The 27,703-nt window shown below is 46.6% G+C and overlaps 1 protein-coding gene across 1 annotated transcript in view; it reads right to left on the bottom strand.

Moving 5' to 3' along the window:
• Positions 1 to 1,246: 1,246 nt before the first annotated feature.
• ZNF407 (zinc finger protein 407) overlaps positions 1,247 to 27,703 on the bottom strand; it is a 378,271-nt gene continuing 351,814 nt past the window's right edge. The window contains exon 9 of the mRNA XM_019715496.3: positions 1,247 to 3,728. Within this exon, the coding sequence (XP_019571055.3) occupies positions 2,401 to 3,728 (1,328 nt within the window). The 3' untranslated portion in view covers positions 1,247 to 2,400. The remainder of the gene's footprint in view (positions 3,729 to 27,703) is intronic.

Below are 27,703 nucleotides of genomic sequence, written 5' to 3'. Positions count from 1 at the left end.
GTTGCGTTCTCCAGCAAAAACTTCACGGAGAGCTATAAACGGCTCACGTCTTCTTTACAGACAAAACATACTGCAGTAAGTGTGCCCTGATCATGAAACGGGCCACGCCTCATTATTCTGAGACATGCTTGTGTGTATGTGCTTCTTCGACTCCCGTACATTCCAGTAGTCGTGTAATGAGAGAGAAAAGACAGGTAACATTAACCTAGCTCCATCGATAATTACAGGATACAATAGCCCACAGAATCCTTTGCAATCCTTCTGAGCCTCGCAACACCTTCTGCACAATTTTTTTATGCAAAGGCCTGCTCTTTTCATCGTGCATACACCGTGATTGCTGGTTTGACACTGCAGGCTACACTGGTTTTATGAAGGATTAAATGCCACCTGAGACATATTTATCCTAAATAAATCACAAACGGTAAACTGCAGCGTGTCAGTGTCAACAGCCTGGACTGCGGCAGAAAGGTTAGCCGTACAGGGCTGAGCACAGTCAGGAATTAGCAGCCGAGCCCAGGTCGCGGGCTACAGCTAACGGGGGGAGGGCAACAAGAAGTATTTCCACCAAAAAACCTCACCCCCTCCTTTTTTTTAAACACATACGAGAAGCTTGGCGGGGGCATCACTTTGTAAAGGTCACCTTTATCCTGATAACAAACGGGAGTGGATCCTGTCACTGTTTGCTGCAGACAGTGTTTCAGAAGAACTGAACCGCTCTGCCATTTTTAAGGCCCACGAGCAAGTCATACTCAGCTAATTATGAACCTCAGTGTGAAACTGGAAATTCTACCTTTCGGTTTTTTGGGGAGGGATAGCTGTCTAAAGGGAGGTGGCCCAGGATGCGAGGGACTCTGAGCTACGAGGACGAGGTTAGGGGCCTGGCAGTGGGCTCGGCTTTTCCACGAGCCTCACGCTCACATTGTCCATTCAGGAAGATGCTCTAAACGGCACTGTTTTGTCAACCAAAAAGGAAAAAGCTACCATTTTCTCTTCCTTTTCTGTCATGTGTATTCTTCACAGTTTTCAGATACTAACCATGACAGAATACGTTATTGCCACCAGACTGTATCTGGGTCATGTGCCAAACACTCCGAAAACCACACCAGGCCGCAGGCTTGTCGGTGAGAAGCCAGTGGACTCTGCAAGTGGGTGGGGAGCAGCCCACGTCACACAGGAGAGTGAGGTGTCTTTTGTGTCTGCAGCTGCCCACTGGTGGGCTGCTTGCTGGAAGTCAAACGTCATCATGCTCTTTCAATGCTCTCATTTTATTTCAAAGAAAATAGAAACAGAACAAAAACAACCTGTACGCTGGCAAGAGGGGATTATTTTACAATTTCAGAAAGGAAGAAGAGCAATTGTATCGGGAAACAAATTACTGGAACATGAACTTGCATTCCACAGTTGCAGTGAGCCACGACTAAACCCAGCCGCCGGTCAGGGCAAGGGCCAGGGCCAGGGCCGCAGGCGTGTGGCATTCTGTTCCTAATGCTCAGTTAGCGTTAGTCGCTCACACTGACATCACTTACAAACCAATCCTGCAAAGTGATAGTGATACGAACAAACGTTTGTTATAAAAAGCGAAATATTGATATGAACAGTATTTTCCAGAGTGCATGTTTCATATATAGACTTTATTGTATGAAACTAAGTTAAAATTAGAAGCATCAGGTTGTCTTAACCAAAGTATACTTTAATGGGATATAAACTTGAAGGCTTTTCCTAACCATGGGCTTGAGAAGGTTTCCTTTAAGCGGAACGCAACTGGAGCTAGGAATGCACCTGCCACGTCTGAAGAGGACACAGACGCGTGAGATGAATGGACGGGCTTCCTTTGGTCTGGGGACACTGGGATCCTGACATTTTCAAAAAATGAGCAGGGGTGGATTACTTCAAGGTGGTAATATTTGTAGCTGCAATTTTTAACCAAACAGATAATAAAAATTGTAAACAGCTACATGCTGGACTGCAAGAGGAGATACGTCTCAAGCCGCAAGGTACATGGTTCTTACATTTCCACCATGAGGGCACAGTCCTTTGATAACTGAAATGGGAAAACATTTCTAGGGGGAAAAAAAACTCAGAAAAGAAAACTCAGATTCTCCTCAGCACAATGGTTACAACAGAGGGAAAGACTGTTAGCAAAAGAGCCAGAACACTGGCCTGTGAGGGCCCTGCCTCCGTCGCCATCCCCTGACCCTGCTGGTGGCACTGGGCACGGGGTCCCCTCTGTGAGTGCGTCCCTGGACTGCATGTGCTTCTAAGCATCGGTGTGACCCTTGCCAAGAGAGCGTGTTGGGTGGTCCTCCAAGCCACCGCTGTCACAGCTGCTCAGGGGACCTGGTGCCCACGTGTGCTGGATCTTTCCACAGCTGCTCTGTGCTGAGCACAAAGATTCCTGCCTCAGGCTTCTTGGAGTTCGTGACTCTCTCTTTGGCTCTGAATTATTGTGGCTGCCGGGGAGCCCTCTTGGGTGTAAATGACCATACTTGTCAACTGTTCGGTTCCATTGGGGACCACGGCCTCTGCACTGAGCGCGGCCCCGGCCTGCAGTGTGTCCTGTGAGTCGGCCGTCTCTATCACGGTGTGAGAGTACATGGCCGTCTCTTCCTGCACCCCTGGGGGCAGTTCGGTCACAATATAATGGGTCGTGCCCTCGGGGAAGCTGCCAGCGGACTCCTGGACCATTGCCTGGACTAGCTGCTCCGTGACGATGATCTGGGAAATCTCCCCGTCGGGCTCGGCCAGCGCCACGTGCTGCCCGTGGGCCTCAGCCTCCTGCATGAGGATCTGTGAGCCTTCTCTGCCCAGCATGTGGACGGTGCCCTCCTCATTCACAATGACCTGGGTGACGCCCTCCTTCATGAGCTGGCCTGCCGCAGCTGAGTCGCAGACTGCCAACTGGAGGACCCCCTGGACCACCTTCCTGAAAGCCACCTGGGCACGCTCCTGCGAGGCGATCACGGCCGAGGGCCGGACCACCTGGGTCAGCACCTCCACAGGTTCCATGGAGGCCGGGCTCTCCTCAGTGTCCTGGAACACATGGATCTCAGGGACATCGGGCTGGGTGGCAGCGAGGGACGCCTCTTGACTGGGCAGCTGGACCAGCACGTCTTTGGGGCCGGCCCTGCCTTTATCATCAGGCCCGGGCCTGCCTTCTGCGCCGCCCAACTCGGTGACGGCACACAGCAGGGCATCCAGGGCGGAGGCCGCGTCGGGCTGGGGGATGCCAGCCTCACTGAGGTCTAGAATCTCCTGCTTGGACCCCTGCTGCAGCACAGTGCCACCTGGGCTGAGGGGCTCGGCCATGCCGGGGCTTTCCACCGAGCTCCCCACCACCACCACCTGGGTGGTGCCCTCCGCCAACTGCTCGGGCAGGACCGGCCCCGGCGCCCCGCCGCCCAGGTGCGCCCCGCCGGGGCTCGCCGCAATGACCTGCCCGTCTTCTGTGATGTGTACCACCCGGGCCACCTGGCCTGCCAGGGCCAGTGTCTGCAGCGTGGCGGCCGCCGTCTCCTCCACGGAGGCGTCAAGCGCGAAGTCTCCTTCGTAGCCCTGGATGATGATGACCTGCTGGACCTGCTCGGCCACCGCTGCCCGCCGGCTCCGCAGCGGCCTTTCTTTCACAGGAGACTCGTCGGGCAGTGCGGCCGCGGTGAAGGGGCTGTCTGTCTCCACGAACGTGGCTCCTTGGCCCTTCAAACGGCACTCGTAGGACTTGGAAACAATGCCTATGGGAGACAGGGACCAGTTAGAGCCTAGAAAAATGGGTTTGAGGCCTAAAAGTAAGACAGTTCTTCCGCAGATGCTTTCAAACCTCAACAGAAACATCACTGTGAAGCCCGAGCCAGGCGCTCAGAGGCTGGCGGTGCTCACGGCCCTGACAGGCGCGCCTCTGCCAAGAGCCAAAGGAGCCATGACGTTACTGGGCGTCTCACACGCTCCTGCTGTGACTGTCCCAATACAACTCTGATCAGCCACTCTTTGCTCTTCCAGTTCCTGGGGAAGAAATCTAGTTGCTCCCCTCAATTGTTGCCGTTTCTAGTAAGACATTCAGTCACTGGGGGTAAGTAAGATCAGTACACAGTCAGTAGCTTATCTTCTAACCTAAAGGGAAATCTTTTTTTAATGTCCAAATATTAGCTATGGTGTATTTGTTTATTCAACCAAAAGAATAAAGGCCTTGCATGTGAACTGTTACAACTATGCCGTTGATAAACACAGCTGCAAGGGGGGGAGGCCCCAGTGCTCACTGAGCGTCCTCCACGATTCAGGCAGTGAACGTGGGGGCCTAAGGGCTTCCAGCCCATCTTACAGTTGTCAGGGGCTGGAGACCAGAGCTGTCCTCTGTATTACGGAAAGGAGGTTCTTGCAGCAGAACCATGATCAAGGCGCTGGAGGCCGGAGAGGCGGCAGAGGGCAGAGGGCAAAGGCCACATAAGGCAGGGCGGACATGCCAGCTGTGGCAAGGGGGCCCGTCTCCCCCAGAATCATCTGTGACAGCTGATGCCTGTTTAATAAGGTGACAGGGTAAAATATGACTGAAAATTATAATCTTTATTTTCATGGAAAAAGGGACCAACTCTGAACAGAGTTGCTGTTTTCATTTTTACATCCCAAGTTTTCTGTCAGTTTTCTTATCATCGCCTCCTTCCCTCCTACACGAGAATGATCTATAAACGATCTCTAGTATTTCCACATCTCAATGGCAACTACATGTTTGAAATATTCCACTTTACTCTCACATTTGTAAAAAAGTGACTTTAACCTTACAAAGGAAAGAAAAGGATTAAGAATTATTAGATTATTTGTTGCTGGCATCCCTTAACAGTAAGATGATCTGGTTTCCCACGTTGGTGTCGCTCCGTAAGGAAGCATTTCTTTCAGCACAGACCACAGCACGGCCTTCCCTGCAGGGGCTTAGGCATCCGCAGGCAGGGAGCACAGAGTGGCTAAGTGACATCTGCGACAGGACAGGGCTGGGTTCATACCCAGAATACAGACAACGGTCCCAGAGTCGGAGTCCCATGGTAAGTGTTAAAAATGCCAGCTCCTGGCCCACCGTACATACGCTGCTGCGACGTTTCATGTTCTGCACCCACTTGCTCAACAATCAGGATAACAGGGGTCACCCCACTGCATCCTCCTTCACTGGATTGGTGGCACTTGCTGGTGTGTGCTGCAGGACCGGCACGGGAGGGGCTCAGAGCTGAGTTCTCAGGGTGGATTTTCAGCCTCTGAGGCTCTGCTTCCCAGTGAGAAAGTAAATTGTGTAAGTAATCCACTTTTTAAAACAAAGACTACCACCAACTAACATTCATTCTTTCTCAGAGAACTCTTTTAGCACGAGTCTTGGAAAGATTATGAAGTTACAGACTCTTAGGTCAGGAAAAGACCTGTGAGGTCAACTGGGACGGCCTCCAGCAGCCCCTCCGTCTACACATTCAGTGACAGCTGAATCTCATGACCAGAGGACACTGCGTGGGGCTGGGCAGAGGTGGCGGTGGACCAGGCCTGGCCTTGGCCTCGCCAACCAGGTGGACGTAAGCCATCACATCTTTACGGTGAATCAAAGCTTCCCCGAGAAGGGGCCAGGATGTCGAGGAGTGTCGCTGAATGACCGACCGACCTACCCACAGTACACCTCTGTTCTCTCTCGCTCACCCTCCTAGCAAGGTGGAGAACTGGGGACCACTAAAGCCGGCCACCAGCTAGCTCTCTTATATGCTTCGTTGGCTCAACACCTGTAGTGGGTGCTTGGTGGTAGATGCCCCCGAGCAGCGTGCACGCCTGCCCTCAGGCCCTGCAGGCTTTCCAGAGGGCCTGTGAGCCTACAGAGGTTTATGGGAGTCAGTCCAGAGCTTTACCCCGACCTGCCTGGGCTGTGCCCGCTGTAGAGATCTCCCACTGCCCCCTTCTCCTGTTTTACAAAAGAAACACACACCCTCAGGAAGACTGACGTTCAGTAGAATCAGGAGATTAGGTGAAAGTGCAGGGATCCCAGCAAAAGGGCTGAACCTGTAGGTGCTTGAACCTAATCTCATGGTTATCTTCGCAGCTCTCATGGTGCCTGCACTCTCTCCTTGGAGAGGTCAGAAAGGGCTCCCTATGGAGCCTGGTAACCACAATGTTCCCACCTCCGCATGCGTTTAGCTGCGAGGGGCGATGCCTTCCCTGTCGGGCTGCCACCTGCTGGACCCCGGCCTTTTCCCTGCTGCACTTGCTGGGCTCCCTCTGCTATGCTGGCAACTTCTCCCCACCCTTTACTTCTCCACCCGGGACGTGGCATTCCGCTCACTTTCATTACACTCTGAACGTGATCCAGCTTGTTTCTGTCCAGTCTGTCTTCCTTACGCCCTGAACTTGATTGAATTTCAAGGTCATTTTCAGTCTAATTTAGAGTATGAAAAGAAAAGGAAAGCAATATGGACACAAACGTAAAGAAGGCAGCCTTCAAATCATCCCGCTCCCTAATTAATTACAGAAGAGAACACACTGCCTTTACATGAAAAGGCAGGAGAAACCACCGTGGTTGGGAAAGGACAAATATCCTATTCCTAGGTGGTCTCGGAAAGAAATGCTCCCTGCCGAGTCTAAGCAGTCCCTCTTTTCGTCTGCAAGTGGACAGAAAACCTCTCGGGTGTAGAATCATCCTCTGAATCCCTCGCAGCACTGATAATTATGCTATTCAGAACTACTTCCTGAATTTATTTGAATCCAGAGGTGGGTTAAGCCACTTCCAGACCATTAAAGTAAACTACATGGGTAAATACTGCTGTCACTACGGGGTGTGATGAAGCCTCACACACCAACATCTTAACCTCAGCCCGGGAGCCTCGCGGCTCCATCACGGATCATAAATGCGAGTGCAGGTCCAGCTTTGGATTCAGCAATTTAATAACTTCGAGTGCTGTCAGTACTGCTTTGAAAAATAGCACCTATAAAATGTAACAGCCTCAATCAGATTGAAAAAGATTCACCCACTGAAGATTCTTCCATTTCGACCATAATGAATTAATGTTGAGCTATGTAGAAGTTCAAGTGTCATTTAAACTAATGTGAATCTCTACTGTAACTTTAAATTCCAACTGGGCTATGACCAAGAATTTACTGGGCACATCAACTTCAATTTTTGAGGTCTTCCCAGTAAATATGAACTGTAACGCTCAGCAATGCAAATGGGCCGATGGATGTGGTATCTGGAAAAGAGGAACTTTGTACAGGTTTTATCCTTACCTGCTTAGTCACCATGATAGCTCCAAAATTGCACACGTCTTTAATGGAGCACGGAGGCCCAACATAATATTTGTATTGCACTTTACACCCTTCAAAGGCAATGTCAGGTTTCAGTACAGTAACAGTAGCTAATCAGACAGCGTATCTAAAGCAGCCTTTTCTGGATCTGTTTCCAACAGGACAATAAGCGGCTTTGTGTAGAAGGTGCAAATGAAGTTAAAATGCAGCCTCGTGCCTGTTTATGAAATTCTGACTCCCTGCTCATTTGCTTCCATGAGCACAGAGATATTTTTATTATACTCCCCTCTCGGAGCTAAATGCATTGAACATTTACCACTTAGTAGAAACGAGAAGGGCTTTTTTGAGGGTTGAGAATTTGTTTTCGGGGAAATGATTCCTAATTAGGCTCACTTCTCCCGAAGATCATTATGGAGCTCAGTTTCTTCATATTTGTCCTTTTCGAAGAGAACATCTCTAGAGCTGAAAATCACAAACTCTGCCCTGCAGGAGCACAGGGGTTAAGCTGCAGACGGGACCCGACTCCCCAAAACCGTGCTAATGGCTCTGTCTGCTGTGCTTCTGGGAAGCTACAAATAGGGTTTAGTACCTGACTGCTTCCTTTTTGTGTGTGTGTTATTCTTTCCTTACTGTCATCATTTTTTCCCAAAGAATAAATACCTTATGCTTTTGTTAAGCTTACATTTAATTAAAATGTACAGAATTTGTGCAGTAAACTCGAATGAAACAAATAAAACAAGGGCCCCCTCTCTTGAAGGCATACGTTGTGAATGAAAAATGTCATTACAGACTAAAAAATTTTGCAGTAAACAGGGCCTACAGAGAGAAGTTTCCCCTGTAATGACATCCATAAAATACACAAATGGCACTTTTAGTACCATCCTGAATATGGCATTTTCTGTGCTCTACACACAATCTAAATGGTTTGATCATAGAGCATAATACTCCATTGGGTTTATAGAACAATCAATGTTCCATAAAATGATGTATTTATCCAATAGTAGGCTCAGCAGTTACTGCCGGGTGACATTGCAGGACACCCGGGCCCAGCGTCCTCGGTGGCGCGCGCGGGCTGTAAAACTTATCTAAACCCCTTCAACAACTTCATCTCATCTGCGTCAAGTAATTTGTTGAAGCATCAGCTTGGTTTAAAAAAAAAAAAAATTGTAATAAAAATTCATAGAATTTTCAGGAGAATGAAAGCCGATGACAATAGAAAGGTCACATTGTATCTCCACTCAAGGGGTCAAAGGTTGTTCGCAGTTCTAAAACTGAAAGTAGATTTCATGCATCGCGTAGCAGATAAAGATGGCATGAAAAAGCCTTGTGTGGGTGAGACGCCTGCTTGCTTGCGCTAATATCCTGCGTAAGCCACTTTGTTGCTACCGGGCAGCATTTATTACAAATTTCTAAGCTTCTCCTGAAACGATATTACATATTTACACAGTGTTAGGTTACGCCTCAGACACCATGTGTGGTTCAGATTTTATATTTTGGGAGGGCACTGAGTGTAAAAAGGCAACTAGGTTGGCTTATTGTCATAATTAAAGCACCTCGAATATGATGCAGTTAAAAAAGTAGTTCTTTTCATACAAAAATTTGGAGCACATATGACATTGTGATTCTTAATCCACATTTAATTTTTCTTGACTTCAATTTTAAGATGTAATTTTAACAAGAATGTTAAGAAATCATACTTAATGTCTATTAAAATGAAACAATATTAAGAGATTATGCTAATAAATTAGAGCCATATTTTAATGTCACAAAAGCTTATACATTTCTCACGTAAAGCAGGAAAAATGACAAATTAAAATCAATGAAATATAACCTTCTAGAAATTTCAAAGCAAGAAATAAATTATTCTTGCAACAGCAGTCACCAATAGTGTAGCCAGTCAAATCGATAACCATAATTGCTCTATAATGTATTCACTTTTTGGACAATAATAATTACCTGCTATGCTGCAGGTTGCCCCTAACAGGCTCCCACTGGGTGTGGGAGGTGAGTTCCTTCCATGTTCACTGGCACGTGAGGGAGAACACCCCACACAGAACGCTCTGCACGCCTCACGGTCCTGAAGGAAACCACCAATAAGTGGATCGCAGAGAGACTTCCAACCTGGTCTATAATTGCAACACAGGTTATAGTAACCTCTCGCTCTTGTATCCCCATTCCAAAATGACAATTTTGCCATCACTTTGTTTTGTGTTTTTTTTTGTTTTTTTTTGAGAAAACAAAGGATGATCAGTACCCTATTTTCTATTATTTTCAAAGGATTAGAAATGCATTCTGGTCAGTGTTAATAAAATTCACACACAATTAGAAATATTTAGGTTATTGGAGATACAAAATTGAAATTAGTTTTTGTCTTCGGCATGCTTGCTGAATGACAGCTCCACTAGCTGAGAGCTGTTTCAGAGCACAGAGCTGTTGGGGGCGTTCTGAACGCTAAGCTGCGCTGAGCTGGCCTAGCATGCGTCAGTGCATCACAACGTAACACCCACACCTGAAAGGCTTTTTGGCTGCTATCTGCTTTGTACCACAAACAAACACTCAAAAGGTGCATGATGAAGAGTTACGGTAAAAGTCTGCTCTGTCTCGATTTCATGAAAGCCATTATTTTGCAAGAAGAGATGAGAAAACTTATTTTTCTGTGAAATAACTGAAGTCCACCTCATTTCTGAGAGGCTCTATTACGTAAGTTCAAATACACAATTTTATATGATACACCACGAATTTTTACTGAATACTGCCAGTAAGATTAGACACAAACTAGGTAACAAAAGTTTTAATCCTTTTTTTTCTCAGTTACCATTAGATTGCTAGTGATCGAAGATAATCATCTAAATCCCTGAAAGAAATTCTAAGACATTCAGAGAAAACCAAGAATAAATTTTCTCTCAAGTTGGAAATACGTGATTGGCCAGGTTTCCAACTCTACCATGAGTAGTCTCCATGGGCCTCACTATTTCCATGGGCACTGAAGAGTGACAAAGAATAAAAGACAATATTTTACCTTTAAAGTCACAAACCCTGAGAAATTTGTGTTATATCAGACCCTCAGGTATACGTTCTCATTTCCGTGCATGAAGACCTAACAGTATTGGGAGCCATGCACACAAATCTCACTCAGGAAGCTGGGAAGAGTCTCCGCAGGCCATCCTGACTGCTGGTGGGAGGGAGCTAAGGGGACGGCCTGTGAACTGTGTCTGAGCTGCCGCAGAGGCCGCGGGCACATGTGACGGAACGGGACTCTGGAGTCGGACTGTAAAGTGCTCTGATCTTGTCATTGTCTCATGAGGAGCACGTCCTACAAACAGCCAGTTGATTTACTAGCAGAAAGTGCTCCAAGCCTTGGGTCCTGCCTGGGACACAGTGAGGGAGGGGCTGGCAGGGGTCCAGATACTCTGCGCTTGGCTCTGTACACGGGGGTGTTGAGGGCAGCCCCCGCCCGCTGGGAAGGGGCCTCGGATGCTTCCCTGCCCCCTTCTAGGACATCCACTTCCCAGGGAGTGGGCGGCCCTGGGGACCTGGCCCTCACGTCACAGGTGACGTGGGGCCACACTCCTGCACTCAGGAGCCCCGGGCCCCGGGGGGGGGGCCTCCCTGAGGCCATCGAGGATTCCAGACAAACGCGGCCCAGTCCCTGACGGGAAGACCACCTGCGCCTGACTGCAGGACATTCACTCACTTCTGTGTTACAGAATCTAGAAATTAGGGAGCCCGGCGACCTTTCCTAAATGTCCTCCGACAGTCTATAAAACCTTTAATACAGATAACACAACCTTAGGCGACAAGGCCTATTGTTCAAAAGTTGTACACTTACACTTTAAAAAGTAACATCATGCAAATAAGGCCAGTCGTTAGCAGGGCGCGCCTGCAACGAGGCTGACTCGAGGGGCGAACAGGCAGGTTAAACTCGCCTCCTTTTGTTTTCCTGGCCAACCCTATAGAAAGATCAGGCTCATTTTTGTAGTATATTCAGATTTCCTGTGGATTGCAGCATCTTCCTAGCTTTCCTGAGGAAACGAGAGGAAACAGACATTTGTCTTCATTGCAGACACTTCTGTATGAAGGCAGAGAGCAAAGCACTCCTCGTAAGCGCACAGAGGCACCATTAAAACCAAATTTACAGTAAACAGAACCCGCAGCTGGGGTAAAACGCTCACTGTTAGTATTTTAATTATCAGCCAAGCTTTCGGAGGCCTAACATCTGCTCACAGCCGAATGCGGCAGCTGCTGCTGCACACGCAGAACAATGCGGAGCTTCTCCACACATGACACCGGGACTGCGCTCTGGGCAGAGCGCGGCCATCTTCCTGGCAGGCGGCTGTGTGTGAGGGCGCCCTGGGCGCCGTGTGGACGGGACGGCAAGGTCAGGCTCGCCATGAGGCTCCGCAGACAGCAGGCATCCTGCAGTCTGGGAAGTGACAGCACTTGGAGATGGTGCCGGAGGCCACTCGTCACCTGGGTGCAGCCACCAAGTGCTGAGGAGGCTCCAGCACTGAAAGCCCACCCACCAAGCTCGGAGAACTTCTAGAACAAGCAGGGTAAACCGAGGCTACTCAGAACGTTCGGACTGAGTTGTGGAAGTCCGAGCAAGCGGCGGTCATTGATTGTCCCTCAGATCCACAGAGACGCTGACTCAGGGACAGTGTCCAGTGTGTCCTGGTCTACGGCCGGGCCCCCCCGCCTCTCTGCACATGAGGGCAGAGCCCAGGCAGCAGCAGGGCTGTGGTCAAGGCGAAAACCAGTACTGCGTTTCCTCTGGAACCAGTGAATACTACAATCTGCTTTCTTTCTAAACGCCTAAGTTAGCGTCCTAGGGTAAAATTGCCGAATATCTGTCTATATACCGGGTAAAGTGAAGTTCAAAACTGGTGAAAAATACCAAACAGAAGACAAATTGGAGGCTTGAACTCTTGCTTTGAAATGAGCGGAATGAATAAAAACAAACTCACAAATTAAAACGCTGAGTGAAATGCCAGCAATTGAAACCTCAGGTTTATGAGACAGAGGGTAACTGAGCAGTTTCCCCGGCACACACCTGGCCAGGTCAGCCCAGAGGGGACGTGTGGAAATGCACACCTGAGTGGACAGAGCTGTCCCCAGGTGACAGCAGGGAGATACGTGACTGACTTCAAAGGGGTCTGTGTCTGCATGGCGATGCATGCCGTGTGTGTGCTCGAGCAAATCACCATGGTGAACGTTTGAAAATGGGGCACAAGGTCTAGTGAGGTGATAATATGGTCGGGGGACATGGCTAAGCACGGCATCACACGAGTCCACTGGGCTGTGTCAGGGGAAAACTGGGAAACGATTTCTCTAAAGTGGCTATTAGTAGCTAAGGAGTTGAAAGGCTTTGTTAACTGGGCAGCACTACTTTGCTTTTCCACTAAAACCCTGTGCTAAGAGTCTGGTGCTGCTCTCAGATGGGCGGGCACACATGACCAGCATGTGCTGCCAGCCCGATTTGCAGCGCTGCATACCCAGATGCAGGTGTCACTCCACAAGAAGCACACAAGAAAACAGTCATACTGTGGTGTCAGGTAATAGACACACACCACATGGAACCCCCAGACAATCATATTGTGGATTCAGGTAATAGACTCACACCACGCGGAACCCCCAGACAGTCGTATTATGGTGCCAGGTAATAGACATACACTGCGTGGAACCCCCGCCTGAGTGTTTTGTATGGGGAATGGGGACTTGAACAAGTTGAAAATTCAAACCACCACATGTAATCAAAACTCAGGAGCCCCCATAAGAAGCACGGTGACATTAAACAGCAATGCCCAGGTTCATATGGACACACAACTGGTGCCCACTTGAAATCACCATCAACAGGCTTAGGAAAGAAGAGCTCAGGATGTGTTTTGCTGGGCCACCTCTTGCCCTGGAACCTTCTAGAGTCACTCAAACAAAGCTGCATGCTTGGCGTGGGTGGAGCTCCTGGGACAAGAAGCAGAAGAAGGCAGGCTCCCCAAGCTCACTTATGACAGAAGCGGAGGCATCTTCCTTCCCTTTGCCAACATGCTTCTCTGTGGATCAACAAATGCTTCGTCTTGATGCTTGAGGAGGCAAAGCCAATCAAGAACGAACGCACGACTCCTACACCAGGAGCTGCACCTGGTGATTTCATGAAGTGACCCTATATTAGGGCTGGTAGTGTGGGTTTCAAGTAAGAGACGATGGATGATCTCTGCTCTCCATGGGGTTCACCAGGTGCCCCCTGAACAGAAGCCCCGCCAGGCCTCTCACCTGGACCCAGGCTAGCGCTGTACAGCAGCAATAAAACTGAGGACACCCAATGCTTGAGCGACACTTGTTAATTCTTTAACAGCTGTCAAAGTTTTTAAAGTGTGTGCTATTGAAGGAATTGTAACAGCTCTAAAACCTCCGAGGTTCAGTGTTTCCATTCCAGTCCAGTTCTTCTCTCTCCCTAGAACATCAGATAAGATCTCCTCGGCTATGTATGTGGCGCTCCTATGATTTCTGTGCGTCAGTAAGAGTTCTCACGATGCAAAGTAAGGTCACACCATTGACAGTCCCGAGGACGAGTCGGTATGCGGCAGAGAAAGGCAAGGACACATTTCACTTAGTAACGGACTTACCCACTGTGAAAATTAGGAGCATGACGGCTACTAGAATTTTCAGGTTCCCTAAATGTGGTTTGTCACATTTATGACCTATTAGTTTCTCAATAAACATGACATTAATATCAAAGTTCTAAGGCAACCATATTAAAACTCATCCACAGGAAATTAGGTACTTATATCTTTTCAAGTTGTACTTTCTTTAATTTGAAAGTCACTTCAGGTTTTACAAAGAAATTAAGTAGATACTCTCAGAGCCCTTTGTAAATACCTCTGACATACTGAATTATAATTGTTCACAAAATGCCCATCTTTTCCACTAGCCCGTGTGCTTCTGGAACGAAATTATTCCCATGCTTCTCCAACGCGTGGCACACAGTAGGCCTCAATGAATACTGCTTTAAAAAGAGGACAAGAACCTTCTTTTATACAGATGTTCACTAGAGAATAAAGGGAAGGGCTGGAAGGGTTGGATCACCTTTAAGATCCTTCCAATAAAGAGAAGGAGTGTGAACCGTGCAGTCGGATGCCTGGACTGGACTCCTGCCACTGCCGTCTGAGCAAGCCACAGTCGGAAGAGAATCCCCGTGACCTCTTGTACTCCCGCCCAGCTGGTGAGCAGAGGCACTGACTGCCTTTATCTTAGATTACCTTTTTAAGGATGCTTCTAGAGCAAAGGGCAGATTTATTTATTGCCCAGTACCATACAAACAAGTATCCCTCTGGGCAAAGGACTGGTCAGCTCCCTGCCCCGAGTTCAGATGGCTCTCCTGAGGCTGTGTGTGCAGATGTCACAGAGTCTCTTCAAGTCACCAGTGCGAGTCGGGATTTGAGGACCCAGGGCAGATGCGGACCCTCCAGTTACTGTTATTGCTACTATTGCTATTACTGCTGTGAGTAATAATGCCCTTTGTCTCTGACCCAGGAATCTTGTGTCTTCTGCCAGCGTCCATGAACGTGGCGGAGTAACTTACTAGTTTGCAAGTTGGGAAAATCTCAGACCATCCATAGTTCTAGACAGTTACCTGAATTCCTCATATCTTGGAATCTTAATCTATGAAATAGGAGTTACAAGAATTATGGTCTCGAAGAGTGACACAGTCCATGTAAAATGCTTAACACTCACTGTACCTGACACACAGCAAGGGCTCAACAAATGTGAGGTCGTGTTATCAGTGTTTGAAGTGAAATGCATCATAATTCAGGCAATATCATGTGAAACTGGTATGTAATGCAACTAATACATGTGAAGATGTAGAATAATCTTGTACAATTAAAATAGTTGAAGTATACTGCAAATGTAACAAAATTACACTTAATGTGAACATATCTAAAATCTTGCAATTTGGAGTAAAGAACAAAGGTTGCTCACAGCAGCTGGACAGAAGGACTCCCAGGTGGTAACTGCCTGTACGGTCAGCTCAGTGCTGTGGCTGCATCACCACACGCAGAGCTCGGAAGGAAAGGTGACAGGGGGATGGCACGTGGTCGACTACACAGGGTGACGGGTAGGTTTGGGATCCACGTTTTAAGAGAAACACTGACAAACAGTCATGAATACAGAGGAGAGAAACAAAAATAATTAGGGACTTGGAAATGCATAAAAAATGTTTTAAGCCTTCAGATATTTGTTTCTATCACGTAGAAACAAAATAGATTCATTCTACACGGCTCTAGAGGGCACAGCAGGAGCAACAGAGATAAGTTACAGGGAAGGAAACTTTGCTTCAAAAATACCAATTCAAAAATGAAACGCCTCCGCAATGACCTGCCATTAGGAAAGGAGTGAGGGCCACTTCTTGGCGATATTGCAGAGGACCCCAACCAGGGTTTCTAATATCCCTGTGAATGACTGAGATTCGGATTCTAGACCTACTGAAGCCGAGAACAGAAATTCTGAATATTCACGAACCTATCAAAACAGACAGTCCTGGTGACTGACATATTTTCAGGAATCTGACAAACAACTGCTTTGCCTGGATGTGTTAAGTGAGAGGCTGCCAGCTGGGGGTGGGGGCTGAACTCTGTGACACCCTGTGATTCACTCTGGCCTCAGCTCTGTCCATGCGCCTCTTTGGTCCCCTCAAACACAAAACGATCATGAGTTTTCTTCGCAATTACCCAGATATTTGAACCTGCCCAGACTCCTATGCCCAGACACCTGTCAGTACCTTTATTTCTGTTTGCAATTGTATATCATACTACCTGAGGGTGAAATCTCGATGAATAAGACACAAAGAAAATGGAATTGGTCATACTTTATTTAGAAAGACAGTGAGGTGGTTGTGAAAACGCACCCCTCCGGCCCCCACTGTTGTCTGTGCTCCGCCCACTGCGGCTTCCCCAGGACGCACCCCTGACTGAGCGCAGGCGGCACAGTACGTCAGGCCCATCTGCCAGTCGGGGGGCTTCTCTGCTCCGTGATTCCGGCTCGTGGCCCTGCCATTTTGCCGGCAGGACCCTCCTTTCTCCCTCTGCTTCCTCCCCAGGGCTCTGTCCCCGTCCCCTATGTCCCTTCCCTCTCCCTCACAAGGGTTGGCCTCCATGAGTCTCCTGTATGTCTAACCCACCTTAGCTTCCTCTTCTTGGAGGACCTGGGCAGGCCCGGTGGCTCTGAGACTGGCCTGGGGAAGCAGGCACTAAGACAGGGACCTGGAGCTGGCTCACCACCTGGCAGGGAAACAGGATGCGTCCTGAGTGGCAGGTGGCACAGGGTGATGGTCCAGGTAGAGCCTGGGAAAATGTCCTAATGGCGGGGAATGCTGTGGAAGGTCACGAGAGACGTGGTAGCAGCAATGCTTACCCAGCCAGAGGGGAGGCTGGTTACCCGACCGGCCCTGACACCCCCACGTGGAGAGGTAACACGAGACTGGGGGCCTTTTGGTGGCTTGAGGCAAGTGGGGAATGCGCAGGGCCTCTCTGGTGGCAGACAAGAAACCCTGAGCCCCACGTCACAACAGTAGCCACAGTGAGCAGCCGCTGAGACGCCCACCCAGTGCCGCCAGGACACACATGACAGCTACAGCGGGCGTGTGTTGACAGACAGGAGACAAAGAATGAAAAAGCGGAGGGAAGTGGGCCTGCTGGCATGGCTCTATCTGGAGATGGCAGGAGAGTCCTCAGAGAACTAACTGTTTCATGAGAGGACTTGGCGGACGGACACACTGTCACACAGGCAGGCCATCGGAGTGAGCTGGTGAAAGGGACTTTACGGGAACTCAGAGGTGATGCTGTGCTGCAGGCACGGTTGATGGGGGACAGATGGCTCCTTCACACCCACGGGCTGAGGCTGGGTGCAGGAGCTCCCCACCGGAAGCCAGGAGACTGCAACTGTCTTAACGCCTGGCAAGGTCAGAGGACAGCAGGGAGGACTTGACCTGAAGCGGCTGAGGAGATGGTACCAGAGCACGATGTCCCCAGAGACAAACAGGCCAGTAGCCAACAGGGTGATGCTTAACACCAAAACCCCCAAAAGGGCAAGGATGGAGGGGCAGGAGGTACAGGGTGCTTGGCCCAATCAACAGTCAACATCATGGGGCACTGAGGCATCAGTGTGTTGGGGGCATGAAGTGCAGAAGCCGTGCTCCAGGCTGAACGGCTGTGTCCCCCAAGTTCGTCTGTGATGGGCGACGGTGTTGGCAGGTGGGGCCTTTGGGAGGTGACTAGGTCGTGGGAGGGGCCCCACGAATGGGATGGAGCAGAGCCTGACTAATACACACGTGCACAGAGCTCCTCCCTACCCCGTGGGAAGACACAGCAGGCAGCCAGCACTCTGTAACCATACTTCAAAGGCCAATCAGAAGGGGAGTGTACATCCATATATATACAATATCATACCCCAAAGAGAAAGAAAACATCAATTTAAATTTTCAAAAATGACTGTGCACAAGCAGAATAAGTGATTTGCAAATAAGTGCTTGCAAACAGCAAGCTCTCTTATCTTGTCATTTCAAAACAAAGCAAACATTTTAAACATTATTATAAAATGTATGAAAATTATCTAGTTGACTTTTTAAAAGGCACCAAATGTGAAGGATTCCAACACGAGCTCACGAGCGCGACTCTCAATTTAGAAGTCAAGCTGAGAAGTAGGTTCCCGTGGGAGACCCGAGAAGAGGCGTCTCGTCAGCTCTTACCAGCAGCACGTTTGGGGCCGGGGGAAGCTGGGCTTGGTTGGAAACGGCACATCTGGCTGTCGCCAGAACACAGGCAGAGGTCCGAAATAACTGAAGGGTGGAATCACCCAGGCAGACCACAGGAGGCTGAGAGAAGAGAACCAAGTTGAGTAGAGAGACCCAGGGGACCTTGACAATTGGAGAAAAGTCAGAGCTGCTCAGGATGACCAGACTGGCAAGACCTGGGTTCTTGGAAGGCAAGATAGAAGAGGGTGAGCAACTATGCCACGTGTCAAAAAGACCACGAAGACCGGAGTGAGGTCTCCCATAGGTACTGTATTCCCAGGAGGACCATGGGATTTACCCTTCAAACTAGAAAACTGCTGGGAGTAGCAAATAGACAGAACAGCAGAAGAGGATGCACAGACCCCACACCATAGTGGACACACCAGGACACACGTCAGCTGAGGGTCCATCACTAACACGAGGACGCAGTTCTGGCAATTTCTCTTTAGAGCACCTGGTTAATGAGTTAGGACTAGCAACACGGCCATACTTTATATAAAAATCAGACTACAACACCATCTGATTAGCGGCTTCATTAATAGAAAGAAGGGAAGGAAGGTATGGGAAACTTGGAATAACGTTCATCGAAATATGGAAATTCGTACGTTTAACTTCACTTCTATTCACTATGAAATGTCATCAAGTAGTTTCCTGAACAAATACATCCTACTCTTTCTTGGAGTCGCAAGACAATCAGAGTGACAGTACTGAATTAATTCCTCATTTGCGGGCTGAAAGAAACTCAAAGCTGAATTGCCAAAGGGCAAACAGAGAGAGTATTACTGTGCATCTCAGCTCTTATATGTGTCCATTTGATGACTGCGCTGTACGTCTGTCTTACCCTGGTGATCTAACAGCTGTTGTCTTACTTCATTTACAGGATGCCAGGGTATCTATAGGCAGAAATTACACCTTTAAAAGTATTATTATACATCTGAAGTTCTTAACAGAAATTCCACAAAGTCCAGCCGAAAAATCACACACAGAAAATGAAGGAAAAATACCTCCTGGGAAAGCCTCCATCATGGAAACGTGCTTTAAAATGCCGCCTTCTGATTGCAGACGGCCCAGGGACCAGGGTGCCGCCAAGGAGCTGTCCGGGACCTCGTGCTGTGCCACCTCCACTTGAAAACTGGCCTCTGAGCCCAGGCTGCGCCTGCGTTCTTGTGTGTCTGGAGGAATTTCTGCTGTCGAGACCTCTCTTATTACTATCTTGAGACAAACACCATTTCTTTTTCTGCTCTCATTCTGACAGTGTTCCACTAGTGATTAAACCACCAAGATCAGCCTTGCATGGCAAAGCGCCATCTGAACAAACACCCCTAGAATCATAGCTCAGCCAGCCCACCTCACTGATCTGGGATCTTCCTTAAATCACACGTTCATCATTCAGTTTTGGTTTCCTTGTGCCACTTTTTGAGTTACTTATATGTAGCATCAGAATCCTAAATATTGTAACCCATATATCTGAAATTAGCTTGGATTCTCGATACAGCCTTATCCATAAAGAAGGATGCATTTCTTTTCAGTCAACAAACACACGGTCACGAACACCATTCCTTTGGCCTCAGCTGAGCTTGGGCATGTTGAAGGGTAGAGGACAAGGGACATCGGGAGGAAAGCATCACATCCGGGTAAGAGACTTCGTAAGCTCAAGCCTTCATGGAAAATGTGTACTGGAGAGAAGCGTTTTGTTTGTTTGTTTGTTTGTTTTTGTTTTTTTTAAATCAGTCTAAAATTCAACATTACAAAATGACAACACTAAGGAAGGGAGGCCATGAGCTTAGCATGTGGATTCTCCGCACAGGCATTCAAGGGGCTGAACCAAAGGCAGGCGCTGTTTGTTCTGCTTGTAACGGATTTGACTGGCGGAGTCAGGACGGAACTGCGCTGATGCTCATGGATTGGCGGTGGCTGAGCTCACCCTTTTGTTGGAGTGACTTTAAGTGCCAGAACTATTAAAATATAAGACGGATGGAGAGAGAAGTGGTCCTGGATAAAGCGGGCAGAAAGATCTGTCGGTTCCCATCCATCCTTCTGAGGAGGCCCAGGGATCTCGGACCACGGTTTGACCTGATCGGTCTCTCGGTTGCCTCGTCGTGGAATATGTGACCCCTTGATGATGTAACACTCCGAGGGACGGACAGACTGAGCGACCTGACTCCGACCGCTGCTCGGTCTACAGAGACCATCACCTGCCGGTTGGTGTCATACTATTAACTCTTTCAAACGAGATGTACACTCACCACTTTCCTGTTAGGATGTGGATAATAAACATTCTCTTAGGTAGCAACACACATCGAACTCCCCATAAGAGCTGACTGTGTTACTCAGATTTGGAAAATAATGGGCTGACTGCAGCATTAGAGCGCAAATGGATTTACAGTTATATTTGGCCCCAAGTGAATTCAAATAAGAATTATTTCCTGATCTTTTGAATGGAAATTCAGAAACATTAAAAGAAGCCATGCTTAAACTGGCTGGTTAGTCCCATGCAAATATAGTGCATTAAGATGGGAAATGCCCATTCATGAAAATAATGAAAACTGACAACAATATAATACAATAACAGGTTTATAGATTCTGAGACACTAGCAGTAGATTTGCTCCTTCTGCTTAAAAGCACGTTCACCTACCCTACCCCTGTTCATATGTGATCTGCAATCCACAAACAAAGCCTTTTGGTTTGTTAGCACAAAACCTTATAAAATTACTCAAGGTTCTCGACACTAAAGTTCCCTTTATTTTAAGAAAGCAGAGGGTACAGGGTGACAAGTATTATAGCCGAGAACAAACAGTGCAGCAAAGGAAGCAGCGCATCAATGGGCACCCCGACTCGCATTCCTAACACATCCACATGAATAGCGCTGTGGAGAACAAAAGACAATGATGATAAAATTGGTGCTTTTGTTTTATAAGCTGGCACAGATGGGCCTGGCAGGCTTCATGTTTCATTTTCATGAAACTTCAGCCACATTTCCAGGGCAACATTCCCACTGTTTGCAGGCAAAGGGTGTACATGTAGGAGGCCAATGCTTGCCAACTGTTCTGCCCCAACTTAAGCCAGAAAAAGGAATTTAAGCGCTCAGATAGGCCGAGTGCTTATAACCCTATGTAAACAATGTAAACTGAAATGGTTCAGTTATTGAAATGCATTTTAATTAAAATGAGTAACTTTTAATTTCCAGTTAGACACAAAGTTCTAATATAAAACTTTCAGTTGAGATGATCATAGCGATATATTTTACACACATGCACACTCACACACACACACACACATTTTTCCTAATCAAGCTGAAAAAAATGTCATTCCTCTTTCAGACGCATATTGCTGACACTGCATTCTTTTACTTTACAATAACACCCTAGAAGAAAGCGTTTGCTATAATGAAATTTGCACCAGTGTGCTTAGACACAGTGTTGAGTTTAGCGGTAACTGGCGTACCCAGAAGAACTCTGATACTGAAATCAATTTTCAGTCTTGGCTGCAAACATTAGGTACATAGTGATCTTTAGCAGAAAATAAGAAATTTTAAACAACACTACATGTAACAATTAGTGATAGCTTTTTTCCCAATAAACCAGCCAAATAGTATATAGTTTTAGTCACATCTGGCATATTTACATAATTTACTTACAATAAAATACAACTAATATATTTATTTCACAGCACCAGTCTTAAAACATAGCAATGAAAATCTCGCTGTCACTAACAAGTTTCGAGTTTTAGAAAAGGGCCACATAAGTGATATCAGTCCATGGCTATTTGAAGCTCTTAGATCTACTTCCTGATCAGAATGGTTCTCAAAGGGTGTTCCTAATACTGGAAGAAGAAGAAATAATGCAAGCACACAAGCCAACACTAAACCAAGCCAACCACACCAGTCTGAACAAAGCCTAAGGTAACAGGATCCACGAATAATATGGACTCTTCTAATGGCTTCTTGAAGTCACAGCTGGAACTATCAAGCAAGCCAGTTCTAAAGGCCTTATCTCCTAAAAACAAAGCAAAACAAAACACCTTTCATGAAGTTGTATGTAAACAAGTTAATTGTGTACACTTGTTCAAAGGGCAGAACATTTCCCCCAAATGCTACTGCACAGCCCTAAGAATGGATCTAACACCAGGTCCGTAAACTATGAAAACTTGATGTGAAGTTTCTAATGATATCAGGGAGAGGCCAACTACTCTCATCTGCTCCAACGTTTCTAGCAGTGTTTTCTATTTCGGCCCAAAGATACAGACAAAAAAAGCATATATATATGTATGTATATATATACATATAAAAATCTTATGCTGTCATATTTGCATATTTTTCAGTACCTTTTTACAGGAGCATGTAGGAGACACCAAAGGTTAAAGGTAATCAAAATAATTCACAACTGCTCAGCAGCTCCAATGTCCAAAATAACCTAACAGTGCAGCAATTAAAAAATTCTGCCACCGATGATGAAATCAGCTGGCTCCCATGAAAATACTTTTATATACCACTGACTATCGATTATACAGACTTAGTGGGAGGTCGGCTCCAACATCAAGATGCAGGGCCCTGTACTTGGCAAGGTAAGCATTTTTTATTGCCTTACATAAAGCCATGTTATCTCAGGGCAGCTTATTAAATGTGACCACGATAGAATGTTGTGGCTGCCACAGAAGGGAACCCAGTCTCTGGTGCTTTAAGAAAACACAGTACTTGCAAAGGAGAGCACTGCACTCAATGCTAGGGAGTAGGTTTCAATAGAGGAATCTGATGAAGGAGCATAAGCTTGAACATGTCCATATGGACATGATGTAGAAGACATGGGATTGGTCTGGAAACCATGCCACAAGAAGTGGGCACAAGGAGTGGGGGCAGCTGAAGTAGCTAAGCAGGCTGACTTGGCAGATTTGGAGGTGAAATATGGACACGAAATGTTTCCAAGTATCTGGCAAGCTGCCATGTAGAGGAGGGATCACACATCACCTGTAGCTCTGGTGTATCAAAGGTATGCTTCAACTCATTATGACGAAGAACTTTCTAAAAACCAGAGCAATTCACACATGAATACACACATGCAGAGATGCTCAACATCATTAGTCACTAGGAAAATGCCAATGAAAACCATGATGAAGTCCTATTACACACTCACTAGAATGGCTAAATTGGAAAGGCTGCTAATACCAAGTGTCGACAGGGATGTGGGTCAGCAGGAGCTCATACATTGCTGGTAGGAATGCAAAATGGCACAGCCACTAGGGGAAACAGTTTGGCAATTTCTTACCATATAACTCCACCGTCCCATTCCTGAGGAAATGGAAACACATGTCCACACAAAGATTTGTACCCAAATATTTGCAGTGGCGGTATTCATAACCACCCACAACTGGCAACAATCCAAACACCCATCAACAGGAGAACGGATACACAGGTGATGGGACATCCAGACAATGAAACACTACTCAGTAATAAAAGGGAACAAATGACTGCTAGATGCAACAGGAACGACTCTCAAAGCATTATGCTGAGTGAGATAAAGGCTACAAACTGTATAGTTCCATTTATGTGACATTCGGGAAAAGACAATACTCCCACAAGGGCCAAGGGCTGGGTGCTGCCTGAAGAGATTTACTATAAAGGGACAGGAGGACACTTTTGGGGGTGACAGGGATGTCCTATAACTAGATTATGGTGGTGGTTACATCACTGTACACATTTGTCAAAACTCTTCCAATGGCAAACCTAAAAAGGATTAAATTTACTCCATGTAAACGAAACCTCAATTAAAAAAGTGAGTGCACGAGATATAAACACTTAGTTCTGTGTCACGGAAAGTTCTTGAGCAGTCTGGATGATTTCCTGTCACAGATGCTATGGGACGTGTCCCGGCATTCAGTGGAAACGGGAGCATTTTCCACGTAAGGAATCCCAGGTTCTACAGTGATATAACGCCATGGCTTTCTTTTCCTCGTCTCTAGTTATTTGGAGCAACTCATTTGAGTTATTTTTAGCATCTGAAAACAAATCTGCTCTGTCCAGTGTCATATTTAATTTCTAGACACAATGCAAATCCTATGATTCATATAATCTTCAGAAGTCTAATAATTACAAAAATTAACAGGCTGAATTGTCACTTACTTCTATGTTTTACTTTATCAATGATATGGAAATGACCAAGGCTAATTGAAAGGACGAAGCCAAATATGTATAAAACAGACACGTAAAAAGAGGAGATGCAAATTATCTGAAGTTGAAGATGGACTATTACTGGGCTAGGCTCAGTGCTGTCTGGGAGTTATGGGCAGGTTCTTTCTCCCTGCTCTCTGGATGACATGTGCGAATGTCTGTGACATCGCCGTAATTAAGGGAAGGCCATGTCTTAAATGAACATGGCTATATAAAAATGGGATGTGACTCTACCAGATGACTATGATTGTGGCCAATTAGCATTCGCTTTCATTTTCTATTTATCCTTCAGTTACACTAGAGGTGAGTATTGGCTTTCTGTTTATGTTTTTGTTGTTTTTTCGGTGTGCTCCAGTATAAGCCCAATGTGGGAGACCTACGTGCTTGCTCGCCAGGCCTGCGTCTCTCACGGCCACAGTGACATGGTGAGAACGATGTCAAGCTGCTGCTAGCTTAGATCGACTTTGTGTGTGTGGAGAGTGAGAGGGGTCAGGCTGCTCTTAAAGAAAGGGGGAACCCACGGCTGTTCCAATGGTCGTTGGTGTCTTCTCCAAATAATACTGAAGGTGACAATCACCAGCATGTGAAGGCTTTTATCTGCCAACAAGGCTCTCTTTTCAGGGAGACTTCAAGACTCAGGTCGCTCCAGAATACACCCTAGGCTTAACCACTAAATTACCAGACAACTCTGCTAACTCATCCAGGCTTCGGTTTCTTTGTCTTTAGGGTGGGCTGACGACTCTGGGGAGGTACCTTAAGTCTTAGGAACCAGGGGCACGTGCGTGGCCTGGAGTAGTCTTCACACATGGTGAACACCCTTGGTGCCGATTCCCTCCAGAAACACTCCCTTCTGAAGCCATGATCGCTTCTGAAGAAACCCTACACCGTGTAACCCAATGTCAGTAACAGTGCTTGGTGGCACCATATGCGAAGCTGTGCCAGTCCCCGTGTGCTATGCCACGGCAGTTTCCTAAGCTGCTTTTCACAATTAGAAAGGTGTTTAGATGGTTGTGTATTAGATAGAGTGTAAAAACTTTACTAAATTTACAGTTAATTCACTGCAGTAGCATCAATATCTTAATTTCCATAGTGCGTTTGGAGAAAAGAGTTATGCAGCAGACAGCTTTGTGTTCTGATTGCAGAGAGGGTCTATGCAGATTCGTAAGTACAGGTACTCAGGCAGCTACAAGTTCTTAATGAGCTTATAATACTTCACCGTTAGATTATGTTTTGGTTAGAACCAAGTACAGTCCACTCTTGACCCTGCAACTAAGATAACATGCAAAGCTCTCTGTGAACTCAGAACAATGAACAAGATATGGAGGATGTGAAGATACACAGATATATGGATCCAACTGATAAGGTATAAAGGAAGAGCCTTGTGCCACATTTAAATAAAGATCTAGACCCATGATCTTTTCTCTTAAGATACTAATCACGGGGAACCAACCCATGATGAATCAGTTGAAACGAGGTTTTGCTTTGTATGTGCTTGTCCCCACCGATGTCCCGTGTCCAATATCCAGTATCCCACGCCCACTTCCAACTGGACATCAGACCTGGAAGAAGGCACAACACAGCGGGGTCCGCGGGTGTCCTTCACAGACACGCCCTTCATCAGTAAGGGCATGTCCCATGTCACCGCAGCTGCTCCGTTACCCACCTGAGGGGCCAAACACAGTATGGGATTTGGGGAGCAGACGCAATGGATGACACAGTGTGAAGAAAGGGCCGCTAGTTACAGGAAGTCACAGGCCAAGCATTCGATTGAAATAAGCACGGAGAGGAGGCCGGCCCGGCACAGCCATAGCAGCGCCTCGCGATGGGTCAGTCGCCCAGCCACGTGCAACTGTATGCAGCTCACTAGCCACGGCTTGAAAACAACAGGTTCAGCTTATGAGAAAACCAAGATTTAACCAAAAAAATTTCCCTGGGGAAATGTATGAAATGGAGCCTTTTCTTTCTGACTATGATTTTGAAACTGTAACCTGCATCAACTCACATTGCCATCAAATGCCTGAAATCAATTGTCAAGAAAGAGTCTCTCCACAATGGCTTACAAAGAAAAAAAAAAAAGAAGAACCCTTGGCACCTCCATTTGGAAATTGGTTAAGAGATAATGTGCAAAACTCAAAACTTTCAAGTATTCACAAGACATAAAAAAATTTAAAACAAATGATTTGACAGCTGCAAATGCAGGATAACACCTAGTTGAATTATAGAAACAGTGTGGATAATTACTTTTTTCAAACGTTAGGGCTCTGTGGACCAAGGTCCTGTCTGAATTTCCCTGCAGCACAGTTAATGTGCAAGAACACAACCCCGTTGTCACATCAGCCTAAGTCTCTTTATCATCCGCACATCAGTAAGAGTGAGGAGAGGCGTCCCACGATTCCAGCAGTCTGCCTTTGAAGGATCCACACGTTAATTACTGCACTAATTATGGTTTTTGAATAACTAACTGAAGTAAGCAGCCTATGGGAGGTTCAGACATAAACCTACGACTGAGAAAATACTAGTTACTGAATCATCAGTGGAAACTGACACATCGAACAGGTTTAAAAGAAGTGGAAGCAGTAGATTTAAAAAGACAAGCATCTCCAATAATTAGGGCTCCGTAAAGCAAAAAGGAATGTTATTTCTTAATGGCAAATGCATTCAAACTGCTATCTGAGGATCTGAAGGTGAGCCTGCTTCATTCACTGCTTCTTCTTTTGTTATTAGGAAAACATAATTGTTCCAAATAATTAGCACTAGAGTACATCACAAGCTGACAACAAAATTATAGAAATCTTCATATTCGGGCCCCTCTAGCTGGCTATTAGGAACGGTTTCTGATCATAACCCATTAGTCGAAGTGCTGTGAGTCCTTGATTGCCACCACATAACCTCAGATATCTGCCTAAGTTAACAGCCCCTATTTATTCAGACTTCTCTTGACAGTAAAAATTGCTTAGGATTTTACAGCTGCCACGCAAAACAGAACGGTATGTGATGTGTGCACTTGAAGATTAGGTGATACAATAATTGAAACGTGGATTTTAAATACACTTTTAACTCCTAAATCCCTCAATGAAAACCTGAAATGAAAACTTTTCAATTTTTAACAGTGGTGCCACCATGTTTCTTAGAAACGAGAATGGCTCCATTTCATAAACTGTGCGTCCATGTCAAGTTTTGTCTTGCGTACACTTCTTCCTTTTACACACCATCTCTTTTAACTATTAAGTTTTATTTAACACTTAATAATTGATAGATGCAACAGTTCACGTTTTTTTTTTAATTGAAAAAAAAAATTCCTCATTTGTGAACATCAGGTGCACACGTTGGCTGGGTCCCCACCCTTTTAAAACAGGTCACCAGCATTCTGCGAGGCAGAGGAAGGGAAACACAGGGGCACAGGTCATCCTGAAGACACCGAACCAAATTACCCACTTGCCAGAAGTCGTTGTACTGACCTCCCATGGAAAAAACCCAGACACGGTGGAAGCTTGCTGTGCTGGTT

The sequence above is a fragment of the Rhinolophus sinicus genome, chromosome 4 (genome assembly GCF_057876585.1).
Source record: "Rhinolophus sinicus isolate RSI-liver-muscle chromosome 4, RSI-T2T, whole genome shotgun sequence".
NCBI classification, from domain to species: Eukaryota; Metazoa; Chordata; class Mammalia; order Chiroptera; family Rhinolophidae; genus Rhinolophus; species Rhinolophus sinicus.
Note: the sequence above shows the minus strand (reverse complement) of the source record. Positions and strands in the feature narration are given on the sequence as shown.